The 14,410-nt window shown below is 40.9% G+C and overlaps 1 protein-coding gene and 1 non-coding gene across 2 annotated transcripts in view; both read left to right on the top strand.

Moving 5' to 3' along the window:
- MTHFD1 (methylenetetrahydrofolate dehydrogenase, cyclohydrolase and formyltetrahydrofolate synthetase 1) overlaps positions 1 to 14,410 on the top strand; it is a 51,183-nt gene that overhangs the window by 11,548 nt on the left and 25,225 nt on the right. Inside the window, exons 2-8 of the mRNA XM_033108171.1 lie at positions 600 to 684; positions 7,785 to 7,844; positions 8,263 to 8,316; positions 9,186 to 9,322; positions 9,468 to 9,568; positions 11,378 to 11,514; positions 12,396 to 12,507. Coding sequence (XP_032964062.1) covers positions 600 to 684; positions 7,785 to 7,844; positions 8,263 to 8,316; positions 9,186 to 9,322; positions 9,468 to 9,568; positions 11,378 to 11,514; positions 12,396 to 12,507 — 686 coding nt within the window. The remainder of the gene's footprint in view (positions 1 to 599; positions 685 to 7,784; positions 7,845 to 8,262; positions 8,317 to 9,185; positions 9,323 to 9,467; positions 9,569 to 11,377; positions 11,515 to 12,395; positions 12,508 to 14,410) is intronic.
- LOC117024363 (U6 spliceosomal RNA) lies at positions 5,219 to 5,322 on the top strand. The gene has a single exon (XR_004423432.1). It is a non-coding gene; the product is annotated as a U6 spliceosomal RNA (small nuclear RNA).

Raw genomic sequence — 14,410 nt, 5'->3', positions numbered from 1 at the left:
GTCCTATTGTTGAGAAGTTGTATGTTGGTAAATTGATACATCATTGTTTCACAAGAGATTATACTTTCAACCTTGTGTTAAATGTTTTGGTAAGGAAAATTCTTTTATGAATTAGGATACAATTTGTAAATTCATACTGAATTTGGAGTGGGATCCAATGATTGTCATTCAGCCCTGTGTGGATACCCTCTGATTATCCTACTGTGGTGATCAGAAGGTGTGAGCTCAGCTTCCTTCCTGCCAGTTTTTTTTTCATATAGGACCTGGAGAGTGGAAATGATGAAAAACATGAGGATTAGCAGCCTTCCAGAAGAGTCGGTCCGAGTTTTTATTTGTTCACTGTATGATTTTCAATGCTGTAAACTAGTATGTTTTTAAACTAACTGTCCCCATACCTAGTCAGTGTCAATAGGAGTTAGAAAAGATCCACATCTACTTGAGGCCTTAAAAATTGATGAGCAGGACGTGGTACATATTATACCAGATAATGACTATTCAGTGAAGGTTTTTTTAATTTAGAAGACAAATACGTCTAATAATCCATATCACTTTTTGTGCTTGGAACATTGTGTTAATTCCAACCTTTCCTTTTTCTCTAGGCAAATAAGGGAGAGACTGAAGAACCAAGTCACTCAGATGAAGGAACAAGTACCTGGTTTCACACCAGGCCTGGCAATTTTGCAGGTACTATGATAGTGTATTTCTACTCTTATCTGCCTAACTCAATGTCTCGGTAGCACGTAAGGCAGCAGGCACTTCAGCCCTCTCTCCATTATTTACTTATTTATTTTGGCTTCTGTGAAACCTCAGACCTTTTCAGCTTCTCTTTGCAGGCTCCTCCTCTTCAGCTCAACTTCTACATGTTGGCATATCCTGGCCTCCTGCTATTCTCTGTGGGTATTCGTCCCCTAGTCTAGTATCTCTTGAACTTTGGTCTTAGGATCCCGTTATGCTCTTAAAAATTTAAAACCTTAAGGAGCTTTTGTTTATATGGAATCGATATATCGTTTATATCGATATTTACTGTATGAGGAATGAAAACTAAGAGGTTTAAAAATATTTATACATTTAAAAATGCCAATAGTAAGCTCATTATGTGTTAGCATAAGTAACATTTTTTTATGAGAAAATAACTTTTAGAAAATAAAATATGAGGGCGGCCAGTTAGCTCAGTTGCTCTTAACAACACCAAGGTTGCCGGTTCGATCCCCACATGGGCCACTGTGAGCTGTGCCCTCCACAACTAGATTGAAACAATTACTTGGCTTGGAGCTGATGGGTCCTGGAAAAACACACTTAAATAAATTTAAAAAGTTAAAAAAAAGAAAGAAAGAAAATATAGTGAGAAGAGGGTCATTATGTTACATTTTTGCAAACCCTTTACTATCTTACTTAAGAAGAAGACAGCTGGATTCCCATCTGTATCTGCATTCAATCTCTTGCTATATGCTAGTTCAATTGAAATACATGAAGAAAATCTGGCCTCATAAAGACGTATAGTTGTAACGGTGGATATTTTTCTTTGGTACTACACCAGGACTCAAATCAGTAAAATTTTTAAAGGTCTGTTAGTTAGTTGCAACATGGAATCTGAAACTATCTTTGAACTTTCATACTTTGTTGAATCAAAATCTGTGTTGCAGTTTGAATGGATACGTACCCATGCATGGTTTTGTTATTACCTTCATTCCTCATTTGGAAAATAATGGTTCACTGAATTATGTAGGTTCTTCCAAATGTTAACACATTTCATTATGCCGTATAAAAAATCATAATCATTAATATCAGCGATGAACTCATCAGAAACTACTTTATTATTGATACGTTGTCAAGCTCACAAGAGTGGATAAAAAAATTCTAATTTTTGCTTGAAAACTCAAATTTTATCATTGGCAACAAATACTATTTGTTATTTCCTTGAAGTAGCAGGCTAACTTTGTCCATTGTTGAGAAACTATTGCCAAATATTCCAAGCTGAATAATCTTGTTGTCAGTTGTTCTTTCAAGATGGCGTTCCATTTCAAAATGCAGCTAGTTCAGCCTCCGAGGCAAAAACGCACAAGTGCTTTCCCTGGTGACGAGTGCATACTTTTGTATGCCGCGGAGGTGCTTTATGTGTGCTTCCCAGTTCCTTACACAGACTGTTATGTACTCACGGGTTGAGGTTTAGTAACATTAATGGCTAAATTAATGCTGCTTCAGTTATTACTGCTTCAGCAAGGGCACATCTAAATGAAACAGGCATCTGTTTTTACTGAGAGTGTGTGACAGTGAAGGAAACCCTCATGGAGAGAATCGTTTGGTGCCACTGTCTCGATTCGTGCTAAGTCTCCAGCAGTCTTAGCATTACTTTTGCAGCCTCAGTACAGATGTCAATACAGTAGAAAGGTGAACAGCATCACAATAGTATTATGAAAATAGTTTGGCACTCACAGATCTGAAAGGGTCTTGGGCTTCTCCCAAGAATGCATGGACCACACTTAGAGAACTATTGCCCTAGGCAATTTCGTCTAGTCCCAAATATCAGCTGTAGGCCAGTAACTTCTATACCTGGATCACTTCTGAGTTCTGGACTCTGGGTTTCTGGGACATCGCTTGTTTCCCTTCCGTCTCAATCTTTTATTCTTATTGTTCTTCATCTCTCAGAGGAACAGGGATTTCCCTGTTCCTTCCTCATCTCACCTAAACAGTTTGAATGCGTCATGGTTCAGCCTGCAGACCACTTTTTCATCTTACTCTTACCCTAAGTGAGGTCACCATTCTCAGCTACATGGAAGAATATGTCCTAATTTAGGCCTCTATCCAGGGTTTCTCCTCTGAGCTCAAGTCATCCAATAGGAGGCCTTCAATAAATATTTGTCGTATGGACAAATGTACAAAGAATGTTTGAAGGATTGATTTGGATGACAGGAAACTAATAGCTTTCATTTGAAATTCCGTTCAGAAATACTTACTTCTTCGTCATTTCACATTTCTTTCTTTCTGTATGTCTCCACATACCTCATTTAATTCCTGGCTAAGTTTCTGTTCAGTGTTCATCAAGAATTTCAGTGAATAGTACTTAAATATTTTCCCCATTTCTGTTCATTGCCTGAGAGGACTTAGCTGAGGAGAAAAACACAGAAGGCCTGTCATCCTTCCTGGTATGTTCCCTGCTGTGGTGGATTTTCCATTTTTATGCAAATTAGTATGAATCAAAGGTATATGTTGTGGTTGTACACTTGGTACATCTGGGGGACCAGTTATTTCTTGGCTTATTCTTGTGAACTGTTTGTTGTAGAAAGAGTATATGTCATGGGCAAAAAATCTGTTTCTGTAAACCTTTCCTTAGCAACATTGGGATTTTTTTTCCCGTTTTTAAGTTTGACTTCTAAACTCATATTTTAAATTTGATTGCAAGTGTTTTTGTTTACATAAACACTGTTCTGCAGCTTTGTCTCCTATGTCCTTGGCCAGTAAAACAGTGGTAGAACATTTTAATCTTGCACTTTAGCACCAGAGTCAACATCTTTCTATGATGCAAGGCTTACACATATTATGTTGTAATTGTTGACCTTAAACAAATAGGTAGCCAGATATTTCTCCAGCAAAATGTGTTTATTCAAAAACAACAAAGAATTGTAATTCAGGACATGCAGTCTAATGGTGAACCACCTGCAAGTCCAGAGAAACAAAGGAGAGAGGAACCTCTTTTTTGGATGGGGGAGGGACTGTTGTAAATGAAGAGCCCATTGGAGGAAACTGGAAGTTCAAAGTATAGTGACTTTTCACTGGCTGAGTTATTGCAGTCTCCCATTGGCCAAGGAGGACTCTTTCTTCCTGCTGAGGCAGTCAAGTAGAATCAGCTTCCTCTGGGAGATGCAGGTACAACTCTTCCTATTGGGGTCAGGAGTGTGTTTTGAGTGACATGTGAGAGTTCTCTCTTCTAGCCTGCCAACTCCATTTTCAATGAAGTTTCTGTTTATTAATCTTCACATAATCACCACTCTGTTGCCTCAGACCTGGCAACCCGGCACCACCACACACTCAAACCAGAAACCTGAGATCATCTCTTTAGGATCTCTGTCCCTCATTCTACACATCTCCTTAGGGACGATTATGCTGTTGAGTCTGCCTCTCATAAGCTCTAGAAATCTGTTCCCTCCTTTTGATTTGTACTGCTCCCACCTGCTAACAGGTGTTAGGCTTCTGATGCAGATGCTTTCAGTCTGTCCTTTTAACCTCCAACTCCAACGGTAGCCCTTGTCAAAATGCAAATCTGATCACAATCCACCCAACCCTGCCCACTCCCTATCCCTTACAGAGGGAATGACAGTACTGCTTCTATAGTGGCTACTAGAGTTCAGATGATTCGTATATACTTCTAGGTGTTCTAATTTTTATACTACCTCTATGCAGTGGGAACACTTTCCTTATAGTCACAGTAACTGATGTGCAAAGCCACAGTCAGAAAGGCACTAAGTGTGGAATATGAACCCAGGTCTGTCTCTCCAAAACTCATTTGCTTTTCCCTTTTGTTTTTCTAATTCCTTAGCATTGCATTCAAGGATATTCATGACCTGGCCCAGGTATATATACCTAAAAGTTGAATTTTTTAGAAAACTGGTAACTTCCTAAATCACTAAATATTTAAAAGAAATTAAGACCTGACTTTTCATTATAAGAGATACAAATGAGGCTGTATTTCCAACCCATTAGCACATAAAATACTTCAATTATTAATAATATAGTAACTAATACTTGCTTCCTACTAGGAACTATTCAAAGTACTTTTTATATAGCAACTCACTCAGTCCTCACAAAAGACATGGACAAAACAATACAATTAATAAAGTCAACTAGCCTAAATATCTACAAGATTCCTGAAGCAGAAAGAAAAATTAATGAGTAGACCAATACCCAAGATATTTTGTGGCTGTGAAACAGGGATCGGTAAACTGTGGCCTATGTCTAAATGTTGCCCAGGTTGTAAAGGGTTGACAAAGAAGCAGATATGTGACAGTATGTGGCCTGAAAAACCTAAAATATATATTGTCTGGCCCTTTACGGAAATAGTTTGCACTCTGGTGTAAAAAAAGATGGTTCCTAACTTGTTCTGGGATAAGACCTTTTTTGGATGATGTAATTCACCTCCTTTAAGGAAGAAATTAACATTCTGATAAAATGCGTAAGTGATTTTTCTTGGTAAATTATAATGGGATTAAGATTTGTTCTGGGAGTGCTCGCTTCGGCAGCACATATACTAAAATTGGAACGATACAAAGATTAGCATGGCCCCTGCGCAAGGATGACGTGCAAATTCATGAAGCATTCCACATTTTTATTATCACTTTGTGAGGGGAGGGGTGTAAATGTCTAACTATTACATTGTTTTGTACACCTGAAACTAAAAAAAAAAAAGCATCCATACCTGCTAAAAAAAAAAAAAAAAAGATTTGTTCTGGGAAACCAGTCTTCCACTCACCCACTTGACTGTCAGTCAAGAATCTACTGTTCTTCAACTAAACATTCTTTTTGCATCTAGTCTATCAATGATTGTATAATCATTTTCCCCTCTAAAGTGCCTATCCTGAGAGTGAGTCTTTAAATTGGCTAAAAGGTCTTTTCCTTTGCATTAGGATTACAGTGAAACTTTGACATACGCTCATAACCATTAAGCTTTCTTTTTTAAACTGGTGGCAGTTTTGCAGTTTTAGAAAAATTCCTTCAGAAATATTCAGACAGAAAACAGTTCCTATAAAGGAACAACAATAAAAGACTTCAGACTGATATAACACTAGATGCCGAAGCCAACATTTCTGAAGGAAAATGTGACTCCAAATTCAGCCAAGTGAGTTCAAGTGCAAGGACAGCAGAAAAATATGTCGACATAAGGAAAGTCCAAACCTGTAGAGAATTTTTATGAGTTTATTTGAGCCAAACTGATGACAGTTGCTGGGAAGCAAGATCTCAAATGCTTCTGAGAATAACAGTTTTGCAGTTTCTTTTATGCCTTTGAAATTGAGGGAATGACTGTAAGGAAGATTATATGAAGGTGGGAGAAAGCAAGGCGGTGATTGAATTACAGAGTAATTAAGATTATGTGGTATTACTTCTGGCATTTCAAAGGTGTGGTAACGTAGATGCACAACAACGATGGAGAGGGCTTGCTTAAGGCAAAGATAACCTTTTACTAGGGAAGTTACAGGCCTGAGGTGTGACTACCCATCTTGACCTGCCCAATTAAGAATTTGTGATTTATTTACAGCACCCCTTTTTCATCCACAAACATTTTCAGATACACATAGACTCAGAAAAATGTCCACATACCTTTCATTGAAAAGTGACTTATAGTTGTTTTTCAGCTACCTGAAAAATGAATGAAGATAAACTGTCGAAGAGAGAAGTTATAGTTTTAAAAGGACTAGCAGTGAGTGATAAAACCATTTAAACTCAGAGTTAAGTCTAACTAACTGTAGTTATAAGTAGTAATGAAAATGTTAAAAACAATACTCTTATATTTAGAACTATCTTCTTTCCTACTTTGATCTAAAAATCCCAGAGTGCATTAAGCCTGGGAACTGAATCAATGAAGGTTGGATGGTAAAGGCAAAGAACATGTATAGAAAATGACCAAAGAAGAAACATGAGAGGCATTAAAATTCTAGGGAAGCCCTTACAGGAAGCAAGTAACGCACTTAGGTTCAGATAATCCATAAAAAAATCAAACTCCCACCAAAGGACTTATCTGGCTGTCTTGAAATTCAAATTTCATTGGCAAAACTGAGAACTCTTTGTACAAACGACCACTGAAGCTAAGAGGAAGGCCATGTTCAGTGGGGCCTGGGGGGAGCTTCCAGTAACAAAGACTGGAAATACTGTTGCTAAAGGTCAGCTTCTTTCTCTGGGGTTGTCCCGTTAAAAGGAGCCATGCGTCAGTTATCTCTGATATCGAGGGACCTACCAGTTTTCCTCTGCGATTTTGGAGAAGCCAAAGTTATTGTGATGTATCACCATGAGAGTCTGTTTCAACCTTGAAAGGGACACGTGTCAACCACTGGAACTTGGAAAGATATTTGTAAAATAAAATTTCACAGATAAATGGTTACAATGAAAAATACAATGAAAAACTGTAAATATATCCATGATTAAAGAAACGGAAGGAACGTGATGAGACCTAGCGTGGTGGTTCAAAGGATTTGGCTTCTGTGCTACACTTTCCTCTCTGTCTTGAGGGTCGCAGACCGCCCTTTGCCTCACATGGGTGTCTGTTCTATGTAAGCTAGAATTAGGTCCACCCTAGCCGGTTTCTCTTCTCTGTGTGGCTGGTCACGAGAGCCTCCCGCTGCCGTTGGGGGTGAGGGAAAGGGCGCAGAATGTGCCCTCTGGGTGTTCCTGCTTCTCAGAGCTATGGCATTTCTCTTGCCTGTTGACAGTTCCTCAGCCCTGCGTGCCCTGTTGATCTGGTCTGTCAGCTTAATGGCAAGCAGAAATGCCACGTGTTTCAGGCAGGCCTACAGCACTTTTGCTTAGTTTCCAAGGCAAAGGCAGACGTCCCCTGCTTTTTTTCTTTTGGCTTTTTCAGTGAAAATCAGGTGGGTCTTGTTTGTGGAGGGAGCCCTAATACCACCTGTGTTCAGCTCTCCATCCTGCCCCGACATTCTCCTTATTCTCCTGTTAAAAAAAGTTCTCTGCCACAAGTCTCATGATTAAACGTTCCTTTTATCAAAACTAAAATTTTAGAAGCTTTTCTGTACACTTTGCCTTTTCCTAATCATCTGATTTGCATGTATTTATTATTCTAGGTTGGCAACAGAGATGACTCCAATCTTTATATAAATGTGAAGCTAAAGGCTGCTGAAGAGGTAAAGCCTAGAACAGCAGTGTTGTCAGCCCCACCCCAACCCCAGGTCCTGTTGGTTACCCCTTCCCTTTGGGCCCCTCCCCATAAAAATTTTTGTCGCCCACAGCAGACTTTAGTTTATCTATTGTGCAAGTCAGAATTGGGTGACTTAGAGCTGCAGCCTCTGGTTTACCTTTGAATGTTTTCTAATCAGTAAACTGCTTACTTCTCAAAGAGCAGAAATAGTGAACATGAAATTGGCTTAAGTGCAGTGGTGACAATTAACAAGTAAATGATGAGTGAGTCCAAATGAGACGCTAGTTCTTCAGAACCTATGAGGGTGAAATGATTGCTAACAGCACAGGGTTTGTGAAAGAAATGGGCCCATGTCGCAAGTTCTCGTGCCAAATACCTTTTGTTTTAAATGTTCATTTTTACAGATTGGGATCAAAGCCATTCACATTAAATTACCAAGAACGACCACAGAATCTGAGGTGAGCTTTTAGGGACTGAGTGTTAAGAGGACAGCTGATGATTTTCCTTTCTGGTTTTTGGTTTAATGGAACTGTAGGGATTGATACATTCAGCATACAAAAGACCTCCAGGTAATTCTTTCTTCACAGACTGAGCCTCTAGAAAATCTTTGAAAATACCCACAGAGTAAATGGTATAGTTTTAGGGCATGAATGTTTGGTACTCAAAGTGTGATTGCAGCATCATTTGCTTCCAAATCACCTGTAATGTTCAGTAAAATCTGGTCCTTGGCGTATAGTTATATGCATCTTAAAAACCAAACATGTATTCCATGTACTTGTATCTGATGCTCAAAAATAAGCAGAACAAGCCATTGGTGATTAAAGTCAGACCTGTGGTTGCCCATAGGGATCAACTGTGAGCGGGCAGGAAGGGAAAAAAGAACTTTCCGGGAAAGTCAGGGAAATGTTCTACATCTGCACTGTCCAGTAGGGTAGCCGCTAGTCCCATGTGACCATTTAATTAAAATGAAATAAAATTTAAAATTGAGTTCCTCAGTTGTACTAGCCACATTTCAAGTATGCAGTAGCCACTGTTGTAAATTGTAATTGTAGAACATTTCTGTCATCACAGAAATCCCGGTTTGGATGGTGGTAACATGGTATTACTGTTCTTAGCTCTTCTATTTGATGGATTTCTTACCAGACCCAGGAAGGTTACATTCTGTGTTTAAGTGGGTTGCTCTCAGGATTCAAGGGGAGGCACATTCCAAGAGGACGACAGCTAAACTCTTGTGGGGAAATGGGACAACCTGTCTTTTGACTTGGAAAGTTTCTCCACCCTTTCGATTTCTCTGTGGCATACAAATTGTATGTGGCTTTACTTTTAGGTGTTAAAGTACGTTACATCTTTGAATGAGGACCTCACCATACACGGGTTCATAGTGCAGCTACCTTTAGATTCAGAGAAGCCCATTAACACGGAAGCAGTGGTCAATGCTATTGCACCCGAAAAGGATGTGGATGGGTGAGTGTGGCTTGACTGTCTGGATCACGTTGCATGATTCTAATTATAATGTATTTCTCTCCTGGGAACATACCACATTTGCTTCTCAAGAGTAAAAACACCCAAGTTACCTTTATTTCCCCCCTCATTGCTTTCACTGTTTTAGATTGACTAACATCAGTGCTGGGAAACTTGCCAGAGGTGACCTGCATGACTGTTTCATCCCTTGTACACCTAAAGGATGCTTGGAACTCATCAAAGGGACAGGTAAAAACAAAGCACCGTTTCTGAGAGCCTGGTCTTGACATGTGCAGGCGCAGAGGAGATGCATTGTGGGCCCTATATAAACAGACTTGATTGGCACAACGACCTGTTTACTGGGAGTGGTAACCTAAATTCTCACTTAATTTTCTCAACAATCCTATGAAGCAGGTACTCGAATTGTTCAAAAGCTGAGAAAACAGACTCAGAGAGATTGAGTAATTTGTCCAAGAGGCAGCACAGCCAAGATTTGAACTCAGAGTTATTTGAGTTCAAAGCAAATTATCTTTTGTGAAAAAATAACCTATATGACACTAAGAATTCATATAGTATGTAAAGGTACAAAGTGAAAAGTCCCCACCCCCCAAATAGGCACCAAGTTCCTACAGTCATTCTAGGACTAGACAGATGGCTGCAAACGATCTCTTAACAGTTGGCTGTGTTACCTCATTACCTAGTCAGTATCTTGCTATTTTAATTTCATCACAAATACTTTTAGCAGACGTTATTTCTTACAAGGAAGTGTGTCCTATTGAAAGGAAGTGGATCAGAAGTTTCAAGTGGAAAGTGTTGGCCAATGGAAAAGAAAATTTTCTGTGGTTGGCAAGAAAAGGTCAAGCTCTAAGCCTTGGGGCAGCCAGTACTGTTCAGTCCCACAACTAAGTTTATATTCTGCCACATATTTAGCAAACAGTGAATTATAACTTGATAAAAACAAATCCCATGAGTCACAGCAGCTATAGGCTTCTCACTTCCTTTTACTGATAGTGAAGCTGCCATTTGCCCTAATGCAGCTTCAAGTCCTTTGCTGAACCCTAGAAAGTATAGCAAGGTACCTTTTAAACACTTCAGACGTTGAGGGCTTTACTTCTAGATGTTTATGATGTTAGCAATATATAGAAGCTTATATTTTTAGGATAAAATCAATGTTATGCAAGAAGCACAATTTAAACACAAACTGCCTTAAGGAGAAGTCCAGTTCAGCCATGGGTAGGCAGAGGGGCTCAGGTAGAGTCCTCAAGACTTTATTTCTGCTTTCTTCTAGCTCCTTCTCACTCTCCACTTGGTGGCTCCAAGCAGCCCCAGCCTTGTTCCATCCTTGTGTATAACAGTCATGGGATTGGATCTCATTGGCCAGGGGGTGAAATATGGTCATTTATCCACTACTGGGTGCTCACCCAAACCATCTCTATTAAGTAGAATATCTCAGTCATGAAAAGAACATTGGAATAGTGCCAGAAGAATGGATGCTGAGTAGACAAAAAGAAAGCGTTCTATTATGGTTAAAATTTCCTTTTATCACTTCCCAGCAAATAACCCTATGGCTCAGGCCTAAGCCAAAAGAGAAATTTGGATGAAAAACTGCATAAATTCACTTACCAAAATTGGAAAGAAATACCAATACTAATCTAATTTCCTTCCCTTTCCTCCACCCCATTACATGCCCCCTATTTGTTATAACTGTTTTCCCCATGTAATTTAATCTGATGTCTTCTTCCATATAGCTGTATGTCAGGGTTTCTTTTTCTCCTTGAGTGTAGGTTTTCTTCCCACTCTCCTGTGACTCAATAAATGGATCTTGGCTTAAGCTGCTCTCTAAAACCCACAGCAAGAAGGACACATGTATAAGTACCAATTGGTAGCTGAAACCCTAGAGCTGAAAATATTATTTCCAAAGGAGGAGTGTTTTTAGGAAGATTTCTTTTTTGATGCTAAGAACCTGTTTTTGAGCCCTTGTTCTGAATTTTCCCATTTAGGCATGCAAAGGAGGGCAGCTTCCCCCAGTTCTCTGATGCACACTGGCTTTTCTTTCAGGAGTGCAGATTGCCGGAAGGCACGCTGTGGTGGTCGGGCGCAGTAAAATAGTCGGTGCCCCCATGCATGACTTGCTTCTGTGGAACCATGCCACAGTGACCACCTGCCACTCCAAGACTGCTGATCTAGACAAAGAGGTAAGGCGTCCACACTGGAATGGAAGACGTTCTCTGTGTGTGTATGCACCCATGCGCACGTGTGGTGGGGCGTTCTCACCTAGTGGGAATACCTAGCATTTAAGTGCCAGAAACTGCCATATACTGTACCTCATAACTCCTATAACAATTCTCTGATTCTTGTCTCATTTTACAAGATGAAGAAAGAAATTCAAATTTAAAAATTGTCCAAGTTTGTATAGATTTTGTTCTGACTATATTCTTTCTACACCATTCCACCTTGTGGTAGAGATTGGCAGTATAGAAACTGGGATTGACCCTTGGCAGCCAGGTCCCAAATGCGTAAGTGGTAGCATCAGGGGTGAAGGTGCTCGAGAGGGGGGTGTGGACAGTGGTGCTGTGACTTCTGTCGCAGCTTGTCCGTGACCCGTGCTTCAGATTCCTGAGCCCGAGAATTCGCACACATCCCTGTTGACAGTGCAGCCTCTTAAATGTCGGGAGAAAGCAGGAGAGAGACCCAGCATCTTCTCTTTGCATTGTCCCCAAGCAGTGCGCTGTGGGAGGTGGTGGTCCCCACATTCCATGGGAAGGGAGCAGCCTATGGACGTTGTGTAATTCAGGGTCATCATCCTAGGCCTCTTGCTCCAAGCCTGAGCTCCTCCCTGCTCCGTCAGCTCTCACCAAGGTCTCCACTCGGGGAAAAATGCCTTGTGAAAGGGGAGTTTGTTGGCATGTGTAGAAATGAGCACAGCATATAAAGAGCTGTCAGCGACCGTGTGTGGCCTGCAGAAAAGAGCTGATAACTGAAGGATTTCATACGAAGCTTAGTGGTGTCCTTTCCACTTCTCGATTTTTTTATGTTTCACTGTTTAATTTCTGAAGTCAGAACTCTCTTTCCTTAGGTAAATAAAGGTGACATCCTGGTGGTTGCAACTGGTCAGCCTGAAATGGTGAAAGGGGAGTGGATCAAACCTGGGGCAATAGTCATCGACTGTGGAATCAATTACGTCCCAGGTGAGTGTTGCTGGAGGAGGAAAGTGGTTTCTGGTGGAGGGCGAGGCAGAGGGAGTTACCTGGGTCATCAGATGAAGCCTAAGTGACAGCCCCTTGTGTTGCTTTAGGTGTGAAGCACTACGGCTCAGTGTGATGGTCCTGCCCAGGGGGGCGTGCTGTTAGTAGATGGCATAGATGCCACTGGCAGGCAGGTAGGCTTGATGGCAGAGCCCGTGGTTTTCACCACTGTGCTGTGCAGCTCCCAAGATGACTGTGTCCAGGGAGAGGGGCCAAAAGGGAGATCTCACTCTGTCTTCATGTAGAGACCAGTCTTTATTTTAACAAAGGATGCGTGGATTTAATTCCATCTTTAATGGAGTAGGCGGCTCTTTTTTCATGAAGTTTTCAAACAAAATTTGAAAAAACAGTACAATGAGTACTTGCGAGAACACCTCATAGAATCAAGAAGGAACAATCTTTTTGTGTTTTGTTTTTTCTTTAATTTTTTTATTGGGGAATATTGGGGAACAGTGTGTTTCTCCAGGGCCCATCAGCTCCAAGTCGTCGTCCTTCAATCTAGTTATGGAGGGCGCAGCTCAGCTCCAAGTCCAGTTGCCGTTTTCAATCTTTAGTTGCAGGGGGCACAGCCCCCCATCCCATGTGGGAATTGAACCAGCAACCTAGTTGTTGAGAGCTCACTGTCTAACCAACTCCATCTGGCCAGCCCTCCAGAAGCTCAGCGGCAGCTCGTTGTCTAGCTCGCGCTCTAACCAACTGAGCCACCTGCCGGCCCTCGAAGGAACCATCTTTAATGAAGTGACTTTCTGTGGATCAAGCACCATCCCAGCCCTGGGGCCACACAGTCGCATGAGCTTCACTTCCAGCCCCCTTTTCCCCACCTCCTCTCTGTCTGAAATGCCTCTTCCTTCCAAACCTTGTCTGATTTCCCTTCAACAAGGGATGATCTCTCCTTTTGGAAATCCTCTCCTTTCCTCCCCTCCCATAGAACTTGGTGTTTCTTTTATCATATATGTCTCGTACTTGGTGTCCTGTGCTCTCCTCCGTGAGGCAGTCAGCTCCTCAGGGCAGTGGTCTCTGTAGTGCCATGTCCAGCGTTACGCTTTCTGACTGCCGGCGCTCTCAGATGTGTTCAATTGTTCAAGGGAATTATAGCAACAATAATTTTTTTTTCTCCCTTCCCACCTCAAGTTTGAAATACAGACACTAAGCTGCCAGGAACATTAGTCACTGTCAAGCCTTCACTGTTTTTAACCTCCCTCCCACTCTCCCTACCATGCTTTTAAGACAGTAACTCATAATTGAGCACTCATTTTCTTGTAGTATAATTATCTAAAGGGTGATAAAGTGCGCTCCTATAATCCTCACTTTGAGTACTGGCGATGTGACATTCTAGCTCATTCCGTTTAAAAGGTTGCATCTTCTGTATCATGTTTCTGCTTTTGGCAACTTTTTTTGGACTAGATTTGAGGGAAATGAAGAAACACCTGGGTGGGGATCTTAAATCTTGCAGATAAAGATGAAGTGTTGACTTAAAACATGAAACGCACCGTCCTATTCACATTCATTCCTCACATAGGTGGTCAAATGTGAATAAGATGAAACCACTTCTTTCTTAGTCAGCTGTATTTTTACTGATCCTGGGCGTATAGTGGGGTGAGTATCAGTAAGTCTGGATTTTATTGTTCTCCGAGGACGGCAGAATCACTGAGAGATAACAGACCATGGCTGGGCTGGAGGACCTTTAGCCTGTTCTCGGCAAATGCTCATTTTCAAAGCACCGTGTTCCACAGCTGGGCCACTTCTTGGTTCATATTTTGATTATTTAAATCGTTTGTGTCGTCTACTCAGGGATACCATCATTAGTCACTTGCCAAATTAAGAATGAATTGAGGTGTGTATTTTT

Source organism: Rhinolophus ferrumequinum, chromosome 6, assembly GCF_004115265.2.
Source record: "Rhinolophus ferrumequinum isolate MPI-CBG mRhiFer1 chromosome 6, mRhiFer1_v1.p, whole genome shotgun sequence".
Lineage (NCBI taxonomy): Eukaryota > Metazoa > Chordata > Mammalia > Chiroptera > Rhinolophidae > Rhinolophus > Rhinolophus ferrumequinum.
Note: the sequence above shows the minus strand (reverse complement) of the source record. Positions and strands in the feature narration are given on the sequence as shown.